General features: G+C 37.5%; 1 protein-coding gene across 4 annotated transcripts in view; it reads right to left on the reverse strand.

Moving 5' to 3' along the window:
* Positions 1–1,859: 1,859 nt before the first annotated feature.
* LOC136874704 (zinc finger protein 543) overlaps positions 1,860–23,172 on the reverse strand; it is a 53,500-nt gene continuing 32,187 nt past the window's right edge. For 3 of the 4 annotated variants that reach the window (XM_067148352.2, XM_067148353.2, XM_067148354.2), the window contains exons 4-5: positions 13,089–13,171; positions 1,860–3,446 (exon numbers count right to left, since the gene is read on the reverse strand). In XM_067148352.2, coding sequence (XP_067004453.2) covers positions 2,921–3,446; positions 13,089–13,171 — 609 coding nt within the window. In that variant the 3' untranslated portion in view covers positions 1,860–2,920. The remainder of the gene's footprint in view (positions 3,447–13,088; positions 13,172–23,172) is intronic. The other variant, XR_010860277.2, reaches the window with a different exon arrangement.

Here is a 23,172-nt window from a genome sequence, read left to right on the forward strand (position 1 = left end):
GATGCAATTCTTTCGAATTGACAATATATGGGCAACCTGCGAGGGTGTATGTGAGAATGCAATCCTATCTGCAATGAATTCTAATGCTGAAGGTGGCACACACACATACTGTACATACACACATATCTAGTCCAAACCATCGGAAATAACCAATTAAGTTTGAAATCTTAGACTGTGGAGGAATCCCACTGAACCAAAGGCATGCTTGCTAACTGTTGCTTCACAGAGCTGGATACCTAATTTATTATGTTAATTTAACTTAATTTATTTAACTATGCGATATTCTGCTATGTAATTTGAAGTGTTTTTCCCTAAATTGTTCTCTCGATTTGATGTACAATTTCAAATATCATTTATTATTATAATAATATGCCCTATTAATAATGCAACCTACGTGTCCTTGGTGTTGACTTTCGGGTTAACACTTAACTCTGTTCTGTTTGTACTGATTCTTACTTCTTGCTACATGCATCTGTTTTAAGGTATGTCTTTCGTGATATTTACTATTTTGCCATGAATTTGTCTATTGGGGATACATTGACAGTTTTCAAGGTGCTGGATGAGAGATAAAATGATCTTGATGTCCTGACTTTGTCCTCTACCTAATACAACTACTGAACTTGTTGAATTATTTGAAGTTTTTTGCCACTTGTGTAACATCGCACTAGCATGCCAAAGATCTTCAGTGACAGAGGGATGAGACAAGGATTAGCAAGGCAGAGGCCATAGCTTTATTTAAGGTACAGGTACAGCTTTAGCCTGGTGTGCAAATCATAAACCAATGAAAATAATTTTCAGAGCTACCAAAATGCAAGCTCACAATGGTACAACCATAACTGCTTGCCAAATCACTTGGTCAAGGTTATTTGGTACAGTGAACTTCAGATTGGTTTTATTTATTTCAGTCAGCTATTTATTTCTGATTTTATATAGGAAATTTGGTGGATTTTAAGTGGTCTGATTGGTATTCTCCTCTACAATAATTCCTGTTTTGTAAATATGTCCAACCATTGTCCTGTTCCTCTATGGTGTTGGGTATGTAGTAGCGAGTATTTAGGCTAGGATGTCCTTCCAGACATGAAGTTCATCACAGGTGTTAGTGAGATGAAAATATGATTTTATGAAATGGTAGTAATAATAATAATTTCGTGTGGCTATTTCTAGCCGACTGCAGCCCTTGTAAGGCAGACCCTCCGATGAGGGTGGGTGGCATCTGCCAGATCTAGGTAACTGCATGTTATTGTGGTGGAGGGCAGGCTTATGTGTGGTGTGATTTGCAGGGTTGTTGGGGACAGCACAAACACCCAGCCCCCGAGCCATCGGAATTAACCAATGGAGGTTAAAATCCCCGAACCGACCCCCTCTGAACTGAAGGCCAGTACGCTGATGTATGGTAATAGAAAGGGAGAGCATGAAACCCAGAACCGGCACATGGCCTACTCCTGTCGAAGAGCATCAAGGGGTCCGCTAGACGTTTAGAAACCATCTGATGGACGAATGACCATCAACGGCATCATAGGACCTGTCTCCGTATGAATTCTGCAGAGAGATTTGGAAAGGAATACAGACCATTAGCACACAACCTTATCACTAGAAACGGCATACAACCAGCTCTATTACCCCACCGGCTAATATTCAGATGGTAAAAATATTTTCAACCAATGGGATTGCAAACGGCTAACCTAGGTTTCAGAACATATAGACTTCATGCCTTATCATTCATGGCCACCAGGCAGGCTTTCAATCACCACTGATCTGCATTTGGGGCAATCCCCCTAATGACATATTCCCTATCAGCTGTTTAGCTGATGAAATAATTTCAAGGAATTTGGAATTTTATGTAGTAGTGCTGCCAAACTAATTGTTCTATTAATTGATAGTTAAATTCTCTGGAAATATTAATTTATTTTATCCAGATATTTTACCTTGAAATACGGAGTAGTGTTTTCTATGTAAAGACACAAACGAATTAAACTACTATGTACGTTTTATTTACGTAATGTCATTTTGCAATACAATAAGAAGGAAGAAAACTATAACATGTTAACCTGTCATGGCTGGGTCTGGAATGGAAAGAATGAATGAATCCCAACCTTGCGGTGAGAACTGCACGACGAAGCCTGTCGCACTACTCTCCGGCAATAATTAATGACTGACAGATGAAATAAAATAAAATTGGAGAGTGTAGCTGCAATGAAAAATGACAGGGAAAACTAGAGTACCCGGAGAAAGACTGTCCCGCCTCTGGTTTTCCAGCACAAATCCCACATGGAGCGACCGAGATGTGAACCATGGAACCCAAAGGTGAGAGGCCGATGAGTTGCTGCCTGAGCCACGGAGGCTACAGCTTCCAATGCAATAAACCACATTTAATTTGTTAATTAATTTAGTTTTTCCTGAGATGCAGATGTTCACACAGATGTGTGTATGTTTGTTTAATAATTAATGTAGAGTTTGAGAGCAAAAGATTGCTTTTTCACGTTTCCCTAGCAGCATCCTTAAAATAATGGAGAATTATTACTTGCTATCACGGTAAGTGATTGTGCTTTTGATCGGTATGATTTTGTTGTTTCTTGAATTGTTTTTCTAATACCTGATGATGCGACCTTGAATTAAGAATTAACTGCAACTCGCTTTATGATTTATTACAAATGTCGTCCCAGTGAGTGGTAGATGAATGTGGCTATATATATATGCTATAAGTTACAATTCTATGGTTCATTACATATTGTTTTAACTGTACTCCCGATGTATGATAATGAAGTTTGCCTTGGAACTCAATCTTCGTTCCATTGCAATTTTCAAAGTGATACGACATTCGTTACATATGAACTAGCTTGAGAATTTGTAAATTACTACGCAGGATAATAGTAACACGTCATTCCTATTTGTATAATTGTTCTTTTTTTCCTGGTGTCTACTAGCATGGGTCTTTGGGTATAACATCGCTGACAAATACATTACTGCATAATCTACATTCGCACTTTCTCTCTCTAGTGTGACTTATTATGTGTTGCCGGAGACCACGCGGTCGAGCGAACGCCTTATCGCATTTCACACATTTATGCGGCTTTACTCCAATATGACGAATCCTGTGTGCTCGGAGAATACTCCTAGCATTGAACGACTTATTGCATTCATTACATTTGTAAGGTCTTTCACCCGTATGAATTACAATGTGGTTGCGGAGACTAGTTCTATCATAAAACATCTTATTGCATTTATCACATGAGAAGGGTCTTGTGCCAGTGTGGCCAAGAGTATGACGTTGAAGAGTACTTTTAGCAGTAAAAGTCTTATTGCATTCACTGCACTTATAGCGCCTTTCACCAGTATGCAGTAGTAGGTGACGTCGGAGAGCGTCACGACGAGTAAAGGTACTATTGCAGTCATCACACCGGTACGGCTTTTCTCCATTGTGCCTGGTTGATACAACATTCTTCACACTGAAATACACAAAAATAAAACCCATTTGAATGCCACAGAACACATTTCTAGACGGAATACATTTATCATATGTTTCAATGTATTTCAATTTCATGCTTAAGCACTCCCATCAAGGCTTGTTATTTGCAGTTCAGAAGTAACAAACATAGGCAATTACTCAGCTTTGTAGGTGAACTCGATATGTGATGATATCACCTTTGTAAAAATGTGATATAAATATCACGTTGCAACCTATTATCGCTAATCAGTTGGCGTAAGGTGAGCAGATTAAACAGTGAATGAAAATTTAGTATTAAATGTGTATCTCATTCATTAGCATGATATTCACTTCTGGATTATAGTATGTATGTATGTATGTAATTCCAAACCTTTGTGTACACAACATTAATAGAATGAGCCTTAATTAACTTAAAGAATACTTTGTTGACCACCACATATCCGTCTGAAATAATAAATTGGCTGTTTACAAGTTCAAAATTTTCCAGCAACATTTGAGAATTTCCATAGAGACAAATAGTACATACGGAGATGCAGTTAATTACCAGATACAAAATCATATATTTCAAAATTGATTTTTCCACAGTATGGGTGAAATGATTAAAAATTTTAAGCATGTTCCCAAATAAATTCATAGAATCTCTCAGTACCAATATCATAAGTCTTCATGAAAAGCATAAATCGATTACAAAGAGTTCAGTGATGACCCCTCAGGTAGCTGTCATTGTGCCAAATACTGTTTTTGATTCAGAGGTGAGTGTTATTCAGACAAATCGGCAGTTGCTCGTATATGTTACTTTGAGCAGCGTCAGCACGCTCAGGCTGGCCTCTAATTGTCTACAACTTGAATGTATATCAGTGATACGACTGTTGTTAGAACATGAAAGCCCTTTGACATCTCCGTAGACGACGAATCCGGTCTCCTTGAACACATTGCCAATGACTGCCGTTTCATACGCATGTTTTTAGACTCACTTACATGCAAATGAATGAACGCTGAGTAGACTCGCAATACCTTACTGATGTTATAAGTAACAAATATGAAATCTATTTAAATAAGGTTGTAGGTTGTCCGCTATCAGTAATTTCGTTTGTTCTGGCAATTTTTCAGTTATTTATGCGTTTTAGGTCAACTCAAGACCATATCAATGGTTTTTATTCTTCGTGTCTATTCCACGATCACGGCAAAACGGCTGGATAGATCTCAGTTAAACTTCATATTTAGGGTACACTCATCCCGAGGAAGGTTTCGGCATGCGTGTGACTCAAAAATTATCTGAAGAGACGGGGGGTTTATAGGAAAACCAGAACAGTTTTTTTCCACTTCTTCTTACACTAATGATTTTCTTTAAAATGCTCGGATGATATGTGAAAAATCTCTTCATTATAAACAATTTTATGTATATAATTTCAGTTACTCTTCCAATGACGGAGAAAAACGCTAATTTTTGCGAGTCTCATGCTCTGCATTGAGTGCCCGATAGACCGTCAGGAACCTACGGGTTACCACGGCAACGTTCCTGACTGACTGCTTGCCAGCAGGAAAGTAACATATTGCCATTTTCATCATCATTACTTAAAATACCTGGTTGTTCCCTGGGTAGAAAACAAGAGAGAAGTTAATCCACCATTTTTCGAGATATGGTGGAATACCGTTGAAGGTTACAACTGTCCCCGGATAGCACTAAGCGGCGTTGTTAATATTTGAACAGTACTGCGGAGTGTAGCCCTCTATTTCATACCATACGGTGTTTTCTGGTATTTGCTATCATTTTTACTGTATTTGTATTCTACTTCTGTTTTCCGCTTAATTTCTTGCCTCTGCCTTGCCTCTTTAGACTTAAGTCATCCTCTTATCTGTTTATCTAAGAATCCATGCGCCTAAAGTTCTCCTCTGTTACCGCATTCTCATATCCGTAACTCATAGCATGACAATTTATTGAGGGGTATTTTGTTGTCCAATACATCCACTTGGTATTTACATATTTGTCCTATTTGACTGTCCTCAGTTATAATCCCATTTCCTATTAATTTCAACTTTCTTAACTGTAATACTTTTTCTTTATTAGTTATTTACCGGGCGAGTTGGCCGTACGGTTAGGGGCGCGCAGCTGTGAGCTCGCATCCGGGAGATCGTGGGTTCGAACCCCACTGTCGGCAGCCCTGAAGATGGATTTCCGTGGTTTCACATTTTCTCACCAGGCAAATGCTGGGGCTGTACCTTAATTAAGGCCACGGCCATTTCCTTCCCATTCCTAGGCCTTTCTTGTCCCGTCGTCGCCACAAAACATATCTGTGTCGCTGCGACGGAAAGCAACTAGCAAAAAAATATCTATATAAATAAAGTTGTAGGGGGTCAGCTGTCTGTAATTTCGTGTATTTTGACACTCTTTCAGATATTTATCCGTTTCAGGTCAACACAAGACCGTATCGGTGGTTTTTATTTTTCGTGTCTGTTTGTTCCACCATCACGGCGGAACGGTTGGATAGATCTCAGCCAAACTTCATCTTTAGAGTATACTCATCCCAGGGAAGGCTTCGATATGCATATGACTTATATGTCTGAATAGACGAGGGGTTTATAGGAAAACCACAACAGTTTTCTTCCATTTTCTCTTACACTGTCGATTTTCTGTAAAAATCCGTGGGCTATGTGTGAAACGCCCCTTCATTATTAATAAATTTTGTTATGTTCATAATTTCGATTACTCTTCAAATGACGGAGAAACATACTATTTTCTGCGGGTCTCATGTTCTGCACTGAGTATCCGATAGAGCGACAACGAACCTACAGGTTACCATGGCAACATCTCTGACTGCTTGCCAGCAGGGAAGAGACATATTCCATTTTCGTCATCATTCCTGCAAACTCGTGGTTGTTCCTTGGGTAGAAAGCAAGAGACACGTTAACCTACCATTCTGCGGGATATTGGCGGAATACCGTTGGAGGTTAGAATTTCAAATAGCACCAAGGGGCGTTGTTAATATTTAAACTGCACTGCGGAGTGTAGCCGATTGTTTCACACCATAAGGTGTTTCCTGGTATTTGCTACAATTTTTACTGTGTTTCTATTCTACTTCTGTTTTCCTCTCTAGGCTTAGGTCATCCTGTTTTCTGTTTATCTAAGAACCCATGCGACTAAATTTCTCCTCTGTTGCCGCCTTCTTATAACCGTAACTCATGCCATCACAATTTATTGAGGGGTATTTTATTTTCCATTAAATCCACTTGGTATTTCCGCATTTGTCCTATCCAACTGTCCTCAGTTACAATCCCATTTCCTATTAATTTCTAATTTTTTAACTGTATGACTTTCTTCATTAATGTATCCGTATGACTGCAATTGGTAATCCTAAAACCTGGACACTGTTCTTTGAGGAAAAAATCCAAGCTGTTCAAGTGTATAACTTTTGGCCCCGGAAAATATCGAAATATGGATGCATTTTAATGACGGTGCAGACCTTTGATTCGGGGCAGTTTTTTCTAAACGGTAAGTCGTATTACAAAACTGATAGCACAATTGCAGTTCAATTTGGAGAGATATACAGCTGAAGTCCTACGATTTATTGCCTTGTTTAGATTGTAAATACGTTAGATAGCGCTGCATTTCTTGATTATAGTCAATCATCTTAAACTCGGTTGTGACTGGCATTAGGAAATGGCGCCTGTCTTTATAATGAAAACTCCATGTCTACTGTGAGTGGCGGTTGCGAAGTGAGCCTCCCGTTATAGTATAAACTCCCCAACTCGACTGAGATGGCAGTTAGGAATGTGGCCTGCCATTATTATCAAAACTTCCCCAATGCCTACCATACATCGGAAACAATGCATGGCGACCTCCCTGTTTGGTTTCTTTTGCTAGGTGATTTACGTCGCAGATAGGTCTTATGGCGACGATGGGATAGGAAAGGCCTAGGAATTGGAAGGAAGCGGCCGTGGCCTTAATTAAGGTACAGCCCCAGCATTTGCCTGGTGTGAAAATGGGAAACCACGGAAAACCATTTTCAGGGCTGCCGATAGTGGGATTCGAACCTACTATCTCCCGGATGCAAGCTCACAGCCGCGCGCCTCTACACGCACGGCCAACTCGCCCGGTGTTTGGTTTTCGGATAGCGCTAAGAGGTATGCAATTTAATATAATCTTACTGTCTTTACAGTAATTCACGGAGAAATCCGTATACAATGTAAAATATCGTAGCGAAGCACGGGTAAATTTGCTGGTAAGGAAATATAATTGGTGTGGCAAACAGGCAGGAATAGAGGTGGGAAAGAACTTAAATTAAGAGACAAACGCTAAGTTAAGCGCAAACTCCACGGACAATGGTCTCTGTCACGTAGCTGTCAGATTGCACTCACGAGATATTGATGAATGAGCGAGTAGTATTTTTGTTTTTATATCTAAGATTGTCTGAGATCACTACATGGTGCAGGATATCAGCTAGTGTTTTCAGGACAAGCCGTGATAACAAAGACTGTGAGAGATCTATAGCAGACGAAGTTGACCATCGGAGAGCAGTGAAGACATGATACACAGACAACTCTAATACCACCGAAATGCAGGGAGCTGTTTTCTTAACAAGGTGAGGAGGAATTTACACAGTACAACTGAGGGAATATAACGCTATCGATTCATACGTGATTCTGAGGATCAGTGCTGTTCATCATGCTTCAGGATCCTGAAAACATCGGTTCAAGCACAACAGAGGATGTCAGATTTTGTAAAGCAGAATATAGTAAATGTCTAACCCAAAAAGCAAATTGAGAACATCAGAATTTGGTTAATTATTGACAGTGAATCACTTCTTGAAAAAAGTGGGGAGAATTCAGGCAGGCTTCTGATTTTTTCTTCCAGCTAACAAATCTTTAGAACAAAATCTTTACTTAAAAAGACAAAGACAATTATCTTCAATGCAATCATATTCTATCACTCTGAAGGAGGACCAGCCATAAAAGTAAATACAGAAACACGGATATTACAGGAAGGAAAATAATTTGGAAGCTAATTGGAATGAAAGAAAATTGGCTTCGATGGAAAAGACCAATGGACGAGTTGAACCGAGACATGAATGGAGAGCAAATCACCTGTCTAACTGTATGCAGATTTACTCAATGCACTGGTCATGTTGCAAGAAAGGTCAACAGCAAGGGCACTGTGAACAAGACCCTTAGATAACCTAGAACTAAATGGTGACTAGAATTAGAACAAAAGTAACAGTAATAAACATTTGATTGTTCCAAAACACATAAAACATTTCCTCAATCTCCATAATTGTACTGGTGGATCTTCTTTTGAATACTGCAAATTGATGAATCTAAAATTTAACCTTAGTGCTATTGACAAATTAGAAGGTCAGGTTGCACTTCATTAAATTTTGCTACAGGAACTGATTCTAAATACAATCAAGTCCAACCACACAAGTGAATAGGAAAAAAACTTCGCCTCCACTGATATCCTAACAGTGAATAATTTGATAAATTTCTTAGGAAGAATATATCACGCATTAGAGCTGACAGAATCCAACACACTTGTTGTTAAACAGAAATGAGAGCCAAAATCCAACCTAAAGGCACTTCACATTACCAACAACAGCACCTCTTTGAATTGTAGATTTTGTAAATTTGATAATCATAGCATTTCTGATTGTAGACAGTTCAAACAAGCTAACACTGAACATTGTCACAAGTTTGTGAGGGAAAATAACACAATTGCCCCCAGTGTAATGGACCCCACAACTTATTGGTTCACAAGGAACAAAAGAATCCCAACAATAATATAAATACTACAAGTTCTGTTATTGTTTTATGCTCACTATGAAGGTAGTTTCAGGAGCAAAGCTTGCGTAGGGGTGAAAGCTAGTTCAGGAGAGACTGAACAAGTTAAAGCTTAGTTGGATTCTGCATGTCACTTACTCTTTGCGACTTCTGAGATTGTCAAGAAGCTTGGCATCCACACATGGGCTTATTGTCTACATACTGTTGGTAAAGGCAAAGGCAATGTGTTACCTGTAAGTTCCACTTGTAACCCTGTTTTGTTCTCTAATGTCTCAGATTATACACTGAAGTTGAACTGAGCAGTTAGGAATGCAATCACAAGTCCACTTCCAGGACCGGAAAATGAATGTTCCATTTGGATTATTCCTCATGATATTATTCTGAATGATAGGACTACTACTGATGAAGAGATCATGGATTACAGTCTTACTACTGTTACACAGAGTACAAGTTGTGCCCCTATTCATACTATGAGATGTCTAGTTCAACATGCTGAAGAACACAAAAATCCCACCCCATTGCATCAGAGATCATTCAGTCTGGTTTTCATAATGACAACCCACTGACAGGTACTAGCACAACGGAAGAAGCTAAGGAGCTTCAATCAGAGATTTCTTCCATGCTTGATAGTGCACATTTTCATCTTAGCAAGTGGATGTCTTAATTGTCTAGAAGCTCTTCTCAATGACCCTGCACAGGATACAGAAATTCTGTTAACTTGTAGCCTCACTAGGAATGAAGGTATTGTGTGGCATCCTAAGTGTGATGAGTTTCAGTTTCAAATAAATTTGAAGAAAGCACCTAAAGAAGTCACTACGAGTAGCATTCTCACTATAATTGTTTAAATATTTGATCCCCTTTGATTGTTAGGATGTATAGCGGTCAAGTGCAAAACTTATCCAGCAGTCTCTCTGGCAACTGAAAATGAATTGGGATGATCTGTTAGAAAGTTCATCTGAAATTATTCAAATTGTGAAAGCTATTTACAGCAAGCTCCCCCTGCTTATTGAACTCAGAGTGCAAAGAAATGTAATGCCCTTTCCAAAAATTAAGGCTGTTGAAAACCATGGCTTTTCTGAAGCTACAGGAGCTGCCTCTTATGCTTATATATATGATAGGATGCTATCTGATTATGATGAGATATCAGTGATCCGGTTGACTTCCAAATCGTGAGCTACTCCATTGAAACTGCAAACTATTGCCCACTTAGAGCTTTGTGCTATTACTTTCTCGCCTTAGGAGTAAAGTCACAGAATCTATGAAATTGCATGTTTCTTTCTCCACACAATGCTGGACTGACTAGCACGATAGTTTTATGTTGGTTACATTGGAAAATATTTGTTGCTAATCGAATTGCAGAAATTCAGTCTCTTACTTCTGTCTTAGATTGGAAACATGTACTTACCCACAGCAATCCGGCTGTATCCACAAATGTCGAGGTATTTTACCCTCAGGCTGTATTGTTTTCTTTGCGTAACAGATTCTGCATGGGAAAACAGTTATTTGTAGTATGATCCATTCATGTTACAAGTGTTTCAGAAGGAAACCCCGACTGGTTGTGAAGATATTACTCATGTGATCACTGTGAAAGCAAAAGCTGTGTCCATTGCCGAAATAAAATTTTAAAATTTGTATATTTTGTATATGAATTGTTTTTCATTCATTTGTATGATAATGACTTTGTGCAAGATATCTGACATTGGTTTTGAGTGTTGTGATCCCTCAAAGGAGGAAATATGTTGTGGCTTTTGTGTTGGCATCTCTGCCTGCTGCATTTTCTATCTTTGTCATGGCATGGTTGGCTATGTGCTGCTGCATCTTTGATACTGAACATAGTGACCAGCAGCAGTAGACGTACACCTAAACTTGTTTGTTATGTGTAAGTATGTGATGTTTATTCATTTATTCATATGGAGTAAATATTTTAAATCACCTACTGAGTGATGTATTGCATCTGCTCGTGTAAAGCAGTCTGGTCCTCCATCTGGCATATATCGACTTGTATTTGTGCACCTATGTAAATGAACTTTGTTATGTGCATTCGGTGTGTTGATTCGTCACTTGCAATATTCCTCATCCTGCAGATTTTCTACCCACGCTCCTCTACAGAGAGATTTCACTTTCTCTATCCTAGGCCTAGAGAAACTTCATTGTATATCAAATATTGGTTGGTGTCATCAAAAAATCTCTGGAAAACTGGCATATTCCAAACATATTTCCTGAATTAAAAGCTGTTTATGATATTGTCTATTATGAAGTTGGTACCCCTACCCTCGCATGTGTAGCAGTCAACAGCCTTATGCTTGAAGAATTTATTCATAACTGCTAATAGCATATCAGCACAGAAGACCTATAAATGATTTCCATTCCTATTAGCTTCCATATCTTTTCCACATTTATCCTTCACATTTTTGTATCTTTACATTCTGTTTTCAACTCTTGCATTCAAATGAAATGGTGTATGGCTTTTAGTGCCAGGAGTGTCCAAGGAGATGTTCGCCTCGCTAGATGCAGGTCTTTTGATTTGACAGCCGTGGGCGACCTGCGCATCGTAATGAGGATGAAATGATAATGAAGATGACACAAAAACCCAGCCCCCATGCCAGAGAAATTAATCAATTAAGGTTAGAATTCCCAACCCTGCCAAGAATCGAACCCGGGACCTCTGTGACCAAAGCCCAGCCCGCTAAACATTTAGCCATGGAGCCGGACGCACTTGCATTGAAATCACCCTTTAACACTAATCTATCCTCGCTGCTGACCATGACTACGATGTTAGACATGCCTCATGAAACTTATCAACTTCATCCTCATCTGCACACTCAAACAAAGCTGATTCATCCTAAGGCTAAAACCACCCACATCTATTGCTCATATATGTGCTTAAGCAAAACTAGGTTGCCTGCAACAGTATTCCTGATGAACAGTCCTAAACTACAGTTTGCCATTTCCTTTAAAATACCCATTAAGAATACTGTATAATCTCCTATCTCTTCCTCGTTCCTTTCCCTTTGCTGAATATCATAAATTCCTGAGACATACAGATACATCCTCTTTGCTGATTCAGCCATTTCTACTTTCCTTCTTCCATAAGTGTCATTAATGTTGATAGCTTCCTTCGAATTCCATTTTGGTCACAAAGTTGCTTCCAAAGATACCCTCGCTTATAAAAGGAAAGGAAGTGGAACTCAGTTACTGGCATAGGTCAGAGCCATGACTCACAAAATGTCCAAGATGCTGTTTGTTTTTCCTATTCCATTGCAACCAGTATTCTGACACTCAAGACCACTTACTAGGCCACTCAACAATTGCCATGGTTCACGAACTATGAGGTATGGTTCACGAACTATGAGGTAACTATGCCATGAAAGAAGACATGATCAAATATAATATAATGAAGCTTTAAATCATACATTTTTGTTGTTAATTACAATAATTTAAATACCTATATAATTTATAATACATTATGAAATCAAGCAATATTGAGTTTGTAGGTTCGGTTGACAATCTGTGTTTCACTGGTGTATAAAAGGATTAATAAATCTTAAAAAATTGAGAAAGCTTTGGGGAAGATAGATGCACATGACATTTCAGATAATAAAACATGATGACAAATGTTGAAGTATCACGGATGGAATGAAGACATTTTTTTAACAGTTAATCAGAGGTGTTATAATGAACCTAATTCAGAAATATGGTATTTCGGTTTATCACGGATATTTTATGCAGACATGTATCAATAAAAGTATATCCAGAAAGAGATTGAACATGTTCTCAAAGTTTCTCAACATTTCACTTACTTCAGTTGACTAGGTTTTTAAGATATTAAGAGTTTATTTTTCATATTATGTAGGGTTAGTGGTGTACTTACTTTTTTACCTCTTTAATGTTTGGGACTGGCAGTTCAACTTTATCTTGTTCTACCAATGTTTCCTCCTTAATGTCTACAGAAGGCTGTAAGTAAGACATAAGGAGAGTAAAGAGTTGAAATTCAAAAATGTATAAGTAAGAAACAGATGAAAAAATACATTTCATATTGGCACAATAAAATTATCAACAGTTTATCTTCCAAAGTAAAAATTATAAATGGAGAGAAAAAACAAGTGTTAAATTAAGTCATAATTATATATATATATATATATATATATATATATATAGAAAGAAACATCAAAATGAAGAAAAAAGAACAGGGTAAAATTAGATGAAGTAGCAACAGAAAAGAAGAAACTTGAAAGGATGAGAAAATCTCCACATCCTTACAAAATACCATCCTTCTCATTCCATTGGTTGCTCTTTCAGCACTGACTAGCCATTCTATTTAACCTATCCTATTATGTGCTCCTCCTATTATTCCAGTCTCTCTATTCATGACTTGACTTGTCACTTTTCAATCCTTTCCACTGCAAAGAGGTTTCTAATAATCAAGAAACACATAATGGTTTTCATCCTTTTTTTTTTGCTAGTGGTTCTACGTTGCACATACACTGATAGGTCTTATGGCGATGATGCGATAGGAAAGGCCTGGGAGTTGGAAGGAAGCAGCCATGGCCTTAATTAAGGTACAGACCCAGCATTTGCCCAGTTTAAAAATGGGAAACCATGGAAAACCATCTTCAGGGCTGCCAACAATGGGATTCGAACCCACTATCTCCCAGATGCAAGCTCACAGCCGCATGTCCCTAACCGCATGGCCAACTCATCCGGTGGTTGCCAACTTGACCAGGCTCTCCAGGTTGATGACTTGCTTGCCATCATTCCCAGACAGTTTTCCCAATCAATTTTCTAAAGACAACTTTTTCTATTATCGACTTTTTGTTCCACCGATATTTCCTCCTTAATGTCTGCAGAAGATTTCCTATCCCAAAACAGACTGTCTTATTACCAGTTAATCCCAAAGTATTTACATATTATCAAACCTATAATGCTACCATCAGTAGGAAGGAAACAAAGGTACAATATGGGGACAGGGAGCTGAACAAAACACTGGTGTGGGGAGCAAACAGAGAGGAAGTAACAGGGCATCTCAACATAATGAATGAGATTGTTATATAATAATTTCGTGTGGCTATTTCTAGCCAGGTGCAGCCCTTGTAAGGCAGACACTCCAATGAGGGTGGGCGGCATCTGCCATGTGTAGGTAAATAAGTGTTATTGTGGTGGAGGAGTGTTATGTGTGGTGTGTGAGTTGCAGGGATGTTGGGAACAGCACAAACACCTAGCTCCCGAGCCAGTGGAATTAACCACTGAAGGTTAAAATCCCCAACCTGGCCGCGAATTGAACCTGGGACCCTCTAAACCGAAGGCCAGAACGCTGACCATTCAGCCAATGAGTCAGACAATGAGATTGTTGAAATTTATGGAATGAAAATTGGCAAGAGAAAGATTAAGATACTGGTGTTGACTAATGGAGAAGGGAAGGGAAAGGAATTAGCAAAATCTTGAAATTGTGAAGAGCTTCAAGTAATTGGGAGCTGAACTGAAGCAGGATTCAGGGCGGGATATCATGATCAGCAAAAGGATTCAACAGAGTGTAGCTGTTCAATTTTTCCAGTGCACTTATTATTATTACTATTATTATTACTGACATTCTAACCATGAGTGGTAATCCTCGCCTAAGTTAAAAATGCCATTGACTATTGTACAGCGATTGGCTGCCATTAACAATTATAGTTGACCATTATCCTGCTATTTGACTGATATATGTGTACATATTCCCATTTCATTACTATTGGCCACCACTCACTGACTTTCTACTATTTCTGCCACTTTCTCTGGCGGACTACTATGTGAACCTTGGGACATGGCTGCCGCCTGTTTGCCGTGATGAACGCAGTTCTACGTTTCTGCCTTCTAGCCCTTATGGTTAGAAAGAATGATCTACGACCTCCAAAATGGACAACTTCAATGTGCTCTACATTGAATTCATTTAATTTCTTCGTTCCTTATATGGTGGATTGTGTTAACGAGTTTGTTTTTAAATGTGATATCTGGTGTGACTAAGTCAGTCAATCTACTTCATACTGAAATAATGCTATAAGACCATTTATATGATGTCTGAGTTGTATGTCGATTACTGATTTTGAATTATATTACGCAGGTTGGCAAATGATCTACTGCCTTGCAAGAAACCTTCTCTTATAAGCATCTATGCACTCTCGAAGACCAACTTAAAGTCAAGATGTCACCATTTGTCGACAAATAATTTTTGATAGATGTCTCCACCTTAATTTCAATTAAATTAAGCAGTGAAGATTTTACCTACAAAATATTATTTTAGAACTGGTAATAATAACTTTGTGAATATATGGATACTTATGTTTTTTAAGTAACAACAATAATAATAACATGCTCGTGCTGTTAAGATTTTCTGTTGGAAATTATTAAAGTTGGAGGGAATTCTAAACTTGTGGTGTAATATGCCTAAGGCATCCCCGGCTCCTATGGAAGTAGAAATATAATTATTATACAATCTTGGTGTACGCAAACATTTCATGGCATGCCAAGTATTGTATGGAACTCCCAAGCCTTCAGCAATAGTTTATTAGTTGCTGAGGCCACACCTATTGTAGTAATACTTATTATAAAAATGCAAAAATTATTCCTTAGTAGATTCTAAATATTTTCATTTCAATAGGGCACTTAAGTTACTAATTATTTATTTTTGGGTGTGCATTCTTAATATTTATTTTTGTCATATTAATTTTCATGAACTAGCTTTCCCTTTGGACATTGTTATTATTACATCATGTCTTGAGACTGTGTATGTCATAGTTTTGCCTTTGATGGTCTGATAAGATAACATTATATAATCATAATCTATGTAATAGTCTATGAGGCATCATTCGAGTTTGGTGCTTGTGACTCAGAACTTCTTATTGTTATGTTACTGTGGTAAAAATTCAATTACTGGTTTGGTGAGGATCCACTTGTGTTTTAAAGGAACATTGGTCACATTAATGTTTAATTTAATTATTTAATATTTATCTTTCATGTGAATTTTGCAACTTTAATTTTTTTATTTGTGATTATGTCAAATCTTGGGCGATACGTAGTTATTGTATTTTAAGCTTCCTCAGTTCCCTTCTGCAATCTGAGATCACTTCATTTCTACTCCTTTGGGAAATTTCTCATTTCTTTTTGCATGGTAGCAATTCTTATTTTCCTGACTTCTATTTATACTCATATATACGTATATATGTATTTTAATTAATACACTTCAGTGTTCTACTTGGAAACTCTAAAGGTCAGGTTGGAAATGGATGTCCGTGGAACAAAATGAGATCTCAAGGATAACTTTCAACATTGTTATTAATGTGAAAACAGAAGAGTTACGTATAACTGGACTGCAGTACTGTAAATAATTACACAAGAAAAGGGTAGACGAGATGTTAGTTATACACAAATGGGTCAAATATATTTTACAGAGTTACTTATTCAGAAATTTATTTGTTTTAAAGATTTTCCTCCATGTACAAAAGATTTCCTCATATTTAAGTTTTTAATTATCATTAATTTATTCTTTTGCCACAGCTTCATGGGGCAAACAACACACTGTAATGCGCCTATCATCTCAATACAACTGGAAACCATACAACATACCGCCTATGTTCCATGGTCCACTGCTGATGATCGCGGGCCCATGCACGTCATTGAACTCTGTGTCGAGATGCCAGCAAAAGCACACGAGTTGGTCGTCAGATGGTGAAGCGTATGCGGTGCAGTTGCCTCCTTACATTCCTGGTAGAACTGAGTTCCTCACTCCCAACATTCAACTGGTCGGTGATCTGACTCACAGATCACACAGTATGGTTTTTTGGATGCAACATGATGTCCATTCATGTATCACCTGTGCTCTTATCATGCAGTGGTTCATGTGGGTGGTAACATTCTCTCTGCGATATTGAAGATCCACCCTCGACACTGTTGACCTTAGAAACCAGAATTTGCGTTAAATCTACACAATGCAATGACAAATGCGCCATGTGCCGACGATCATCCCATGTTCAAAGTCGGTTAATTATTACAAGATATTAAAATAATTTTATATTGATCGTTTTCACTTTACAAAGGAAATTTAATATGTCCTCTTATTCAATACATACACATCTCCATCTTCAGATGGAGTAATATTAGTAATACACGTTTCAACTTGTTTGAACCATCTTCAGTGAAAAAAGGTTAACATTTTTACATAATTGATGCTAAAAATGATAAAACACAATGAAGAAAAGAATGAAGAATGAGACGTAATTGAATTAAAATAAGTGATTATGGCAAGGTTGAGGACCTCTTAATCTAAAATGTGCAGTGTGTTACAATTAAATTATGAGTTAAAACATGTAAGACTAATATTACTCCATCTAAAGATGGATATGTGTACCATAAAGGGTAACTTTGGCCACTGACGAATAGCAACACTTATTTTCTCCTGCCTCGTATACTGAAAAAGGGGAACCACTTGCAACAACTAAAATGCACATACAATAGAATTTTCTATCAAAACTCGGTAGCCAAAAGAACATTGGCGGGCTCATTGTCGAGTCAATCAATTTTTTTTGCAGCCCTGACTATTGTCTTGTCTGGTAACAGGAGAAAACAAATTGTTCACTAGCCCCAGCATTTGATTTTCCATTCCATTGGTTTATGGGGTCAAAATGTAAGTATGCCTGGTAACTGATCAAAAGAGTTGATGCATTTTATTCAAATAGGATTTTCAGGGAATAGTTCTTTTTTTTTTGGGTAAAAGTTGTCCGCTTCTAGGGTAACTTTGGCCATGCCAAGGACATACAGGAAAACACTACACGGCTGTGGGTATTGTAATTACAATCCTGTTTACATCAAGAATGCTTGAAGGCATAACAATAAACGGGGAAGTTTATCCTGACAGGGAGGGGAAATACAGTTCCCATTTTCAATGATAAAGAGACGGATATCAGTTGACATGGACGATACACATCAACGAACTTGATTGATGGCCCAGACATTTTCTAATTTAGAAGACAGTGTACTATGAGGACAGTCTATAAGATTGCTTCTTTTCTGCCCTCTTTTTCTCTCCATACATTTGGGCTTTATGATTTTTGTACCTTTTATTTATTATCTTTTGTACTATAACAAATATTTATGCAATGCAACATGTAATTTGTAATATCATACAATGCTTGTATGCTCAGGCTAAATAAAATAGTCTCTTCTTTGGGGAAAATGTGAATTTGTTAACTATACATCTGTTTCACCACAAATCATTTTAATTTGTTTGTGATTGTTGATACTGAGCATTCTGCAGGTTTTAAAAGAACATTCATGGTGGCCAAAGTAACACTACATCAAAGAAAACATGGGGTAACTCCAGCCACTCTTTCGATAATTCATTACTGAATAACAATTAAAATTATGTTCATATTTAAAAATAAAGAACAAACATGGCGGAATTTATATGAAATTTTTCAGAAAATTAGACGGAATATTTCACATTTTATTTTTTTAAATATGCAAGAAATTGGCTGATGTTACCCTGTTTTACTGTATGTATTGAATAGAGGACATATGAAATTTCCTTTGTAAAGTGAAAGTCGGTTAACTAGCGATGTGTTGCTTTCTTCATGAAACTGCTGTCTGTGACAGAGTGTTCAGCTACGCCACAGCTAGTCCCAACGCTCAGGGGCCATTCACGTCACATTTTCTAATGGGATACCCCTTCCCGTGACTTTTGGCCAATCAGTGTGTATTTTCTGGATAAAAGGAGTGTGTCATACAGTTCAAAAAATATGAAATGAAAAGAAGAAAGTAGGATTTATGATTATTTGACATTGAAAAAGAAATTGACAGCCTGTTTACAGTCTTTTGACCGGGTCAGGAAAGGAATGAATGAAGAGCCTTTCTAGCAGCGAGGATGGGAACTGTGCTGGCTGAAGAAGCCTGTTGCACTCCTCTGGGGCATTCATTAATGAAAGATTAATGAAATGAAATGATTTTGGAGAGTGCTGCTGGAATGAAAGATGATAGGGAAAACTGGAGTACCCAGAGAAAAACCTGTCCTGCCTCCACTTTGTCCAGCACAAATCTCACATGGAGTTACCAGGATTTGAATCATGGAACCCAGCGGTGAGAGGCTGGTGTGCTGCCGCCTGAGCCCTGGAGGCTCTAAATTTGAGAATAGTAAGGTATAATATTAAGCATCCAGACATAAAAATTTTCTAAAAACATTCACCTCACAAGGAAGCGTAACAAACTGTCATCGCTGAGTTTTGAACGAAGCGTACCAAACTGTCATCGCTGAGTTTTGAACGAGACCAGCTTATTTATGTTTCAGAACATCAGAAACGACATTTGGTGCAATTTGATACGTTATGGACCACTGGAAGTAGGACGGGGAGGAGAGTATGGGGTGCAAAGAAAAATTTTGACATGGAACAGGTCTGCTAGTTACGTATTAGAGGTTAATTTGACTTCTTGTATGCAAAGGCTGTTACAAAATGAAACCAGCTATGGTCGTTAAGTTGCTAGTGGATTTCTGAGGAAATGCCCACCACGGTAGATGGCATAGTTTTCAAACAGATTAGAAAACATATACTTCATGATGACGTTCTTGTTGAAGAGCATAGAACTCTTATGGAAGATGAAGAAGTCACCGATGAAGATGATACTAAAAGCGAGTTTGGGGATGTTCCAGCGATACAGCTAGAAAATGAGATGACTTCAGAAAGCAGTCCAGCATTATGTGGCAGTGACGGGAGCAGAGATTCCTTGTATTAACCATCACCACCAAAAAAGAATAGAACAACATTTTCTGAAGGTTACTTGTTTGATGCTTCAAAATCTCGACAAAGCAGCCAAGAGGAAATGATCCTCCACAATAGTGTGCTCCTGAATAGCTCTAAACATGTACTCTAGAGTCAAATTCACTACCATAATGGCACAAAAGAGGCAAATAAAAACAAGACAGTCTTGCAAATCTTCGAAAAGAAGCAGAAACAATAAATACTACAAGTAAGAATAAATAATGAGGTATGTGATCAGTTCACTGTAATACAGAAACAATATGTAATTATACAGTACCGAACACTACGAACCTGGGCGAAGTCTTTTAAACTACAAATTTATCCAAACAACACCCTAACATTCAAAGCTTCCAAATCATGGCTATAGCGGTTCAAGAGGAAAACAACCTCGTTTCTCGCAAGATCATGCATAAAGTTGGCAGCAGGTTTGTTGATAATACTGCTGATACAGAATAGAAAGCTGATGAGTTTGGTATGGATATAAGGCATTTCATTGAAGAGTATATTTTTACACCAGAGCAGATAATTTAATGTGGGACAGTCAAGATTTTGTAGAGAGTTACATTCTGGGAGAACTTTTGCCATTAAGGCAGCAAAGACGATTTATGATGCAGTTGGTTCAGTTGCAGCAACCACACATTCATACTTGTTAATGCCTGTTATTGTAATGGATGGCACCCTTCTCCCATGAATGTATGCTCTTGTCTCACAACCCAGTGGGAAATTTTCAGTAGCATGACACTTCAATCACTTAATGTGAAAGCATATGCTAGCAAATCACCCAAAGTGAAATAACAGTATTTGAAAGTGTTTTTGGAACAAGTTTTGTGGCCAAATTTGCACAGCAGGGATCAAATTCCTCTTTTAGTTGATTCTTGGACAAAAAATAAAGCCAATTCTCTATACAATCAGAGAGTTCCAGATGATGATGTTCACAAGAAGCTTATTTATGCTAAATGTACTGGATTGATACAACCAGCAGACGTTTTCTTTTTCTGTCCATTAAAAAGTATGGTAGCTATGATAGTGTTATCGATCACAGTTAAAGTGTAGCAAAAAGAATGATTTCTTCACATTCAATCATTCGTGCACTTCCAATTATCGGCAAATAGATTCAAACAATTGACCTGATTTGCTTCATTCAAATGTGGTTACAAAGATCAACATCCAGGATCATTTCAGGCACCTTAAAATCTGTTTTGAGAGTGGTTTGGAAGAAGAATGTTTCAAAGAAGACTGTGTTCAGCTAGCCTTTGTTCAATGTGCTCACTGTAAAAGAAGTTTACTCTAGACCACAGATTACTTATCGGCCTTCATGTCTTCTGCACTTGAACTACCATGGATATGTAATGTATTTTACTTCCAAAATTTAAACGTTACTGAATGCATTTGCTCTCCCATCTACAACATTCAGCGATTTTTGTACTAATCTGCACGAGGATTCCTGTCCTTATGTGTACTCATAGTCTATAGGCTCCGTGCATACAGCATTGTGCTGCTGCGGGTGGAGATTATGAGAACTACTTAGGGTCACCTTCATCAACAGCTGACGATAAGAAGCTGGAATGTATGTCATGTTTACATACATATATTCAATCATTTTACAGTGGCCCTCTATCGCTGACTTCTATGTTCTTGTCTAAAGCCATTATTAGAATCTAAGACCACATTCCCTATGTGTTGATCCGGTCATGTTTGTGATATAGATATTCTTGATTAATTAATTTCATAATGTTCCATATTGATATCTATAATATGTCATAGAAAGAAAGAGATCCACCTAATCAATACTAATTTATTAAAATTTTCTTAATAACAGGACCGGTTTTGACTCTCCACAAGTCATCCTCAGCTGTCATATACATACACATTAGAATACATGTTTTAATTGTTGCACCTTGCCAATGAACATTTCATATTTGCCTGACATTAGGTAATATGTTTCAGAGTAAATAATTCTGTTTCTTATGTCTAAGTTTAGAAAACCAATAATATATTAAAAATATACCTCTTTTTGAATACACTAAAAGGATCACAACACATGATAAAATTTGCTATGTACATCTGACCTTGAATATATCATTAATGTTCAAGTTTTACCAGTAAAATAAGTTCCTAGAATGACTTTGTCATATTGCGTTATCCTTAGTCGTAAGGTCTATAAAATGTGCTTAAATGTAACTGCGTATGCTCTTATAATAAACTTTATATTAGGCTTATACCTTGTCAAATTAAGTAATATGAGTCTGAGCTTGAATTTACATTGGCAATGTGAAATGTATGCGTTTATAATAACAGTAAGTCAGGTAATTAAAACCTGTGTTGAATGACTTCTTCAATTGTATACTGTGTAAAATACATTACATGCAACATAAGACAATAGTACACTTCAATATGCAAATGTTAAACAAAGAGTATAAGACATTCATGCAAGTTTTTGTGGAGTTCATATGAAGTACTGTTTTTGTTACGCATACATGCCAAGTTCAAATGGGGCAATTTTTGGTCACTACATCATATTTACTTAAATATCCAACCACTATATAGCTTATATATATATATATATTTTTTTTTGTTCTAGATAAAATGTACAGATTTGAAGATGAATGTGCTGCTGAAGTTTGAAACCGTTAATACAGGAACACTAGCATGTGAAAGCTGTTTTTGTAGGTGGCTCTTTTCCGGTCTATGGCACTTGCTAACTATCTGTAAAAAGTAAATAAATTAATTAGAAGTGTCTTGGGATGTTAAAGTGTCGAACTTGTGTGTGTGTGTGTGTGTGTGTGTGTATATATATAAAAGTTACTTACTGTTGTCGGGTGATTGGGAAGTGTACAGCTTGACTGCTTGGCGTGTACTATAGCGTGAACTTCTGGTATTAGTGTCTTTTGTCGTGAGGGGAAAGGAGGGGTGGGCGAGGGGAGTTACTACATGCGTAGGGGTGGAATTAGGCGTGTCCATCACCTGTGCTGTGGGTTGCGTGTGGCGTTATTTATCGACTGTTCTAAGATAATAGTTTTTTACAAATGGGATAATTTTGTTAAATAAAATATTGTTTTTTTCGGTTATTTCGTTAATGTTATAATTAGTGTTGGCATATTGATCTATTGTTATGTATAGTTCTTCAGTAATATTGAGTAAGGGTCCCTTAGGTTTTGTACTTAATATTTTCAT

The sequence above is a fragment of the Anabrus simplex genome, chromosome 5 (assembly GCF_040414725.1).
Source record: "Anabrus simplex isolate iqAnaSimp1 chromosome 5, ASM4041472v1, whole genome shotgun sequence".
NCBI classification, from domain to species: Eukaryota; Metazoa; Arthropoda; class Insecta; order Orthoptera; family Tettigoniidae; genus Anabrus; species Anabrus simplex.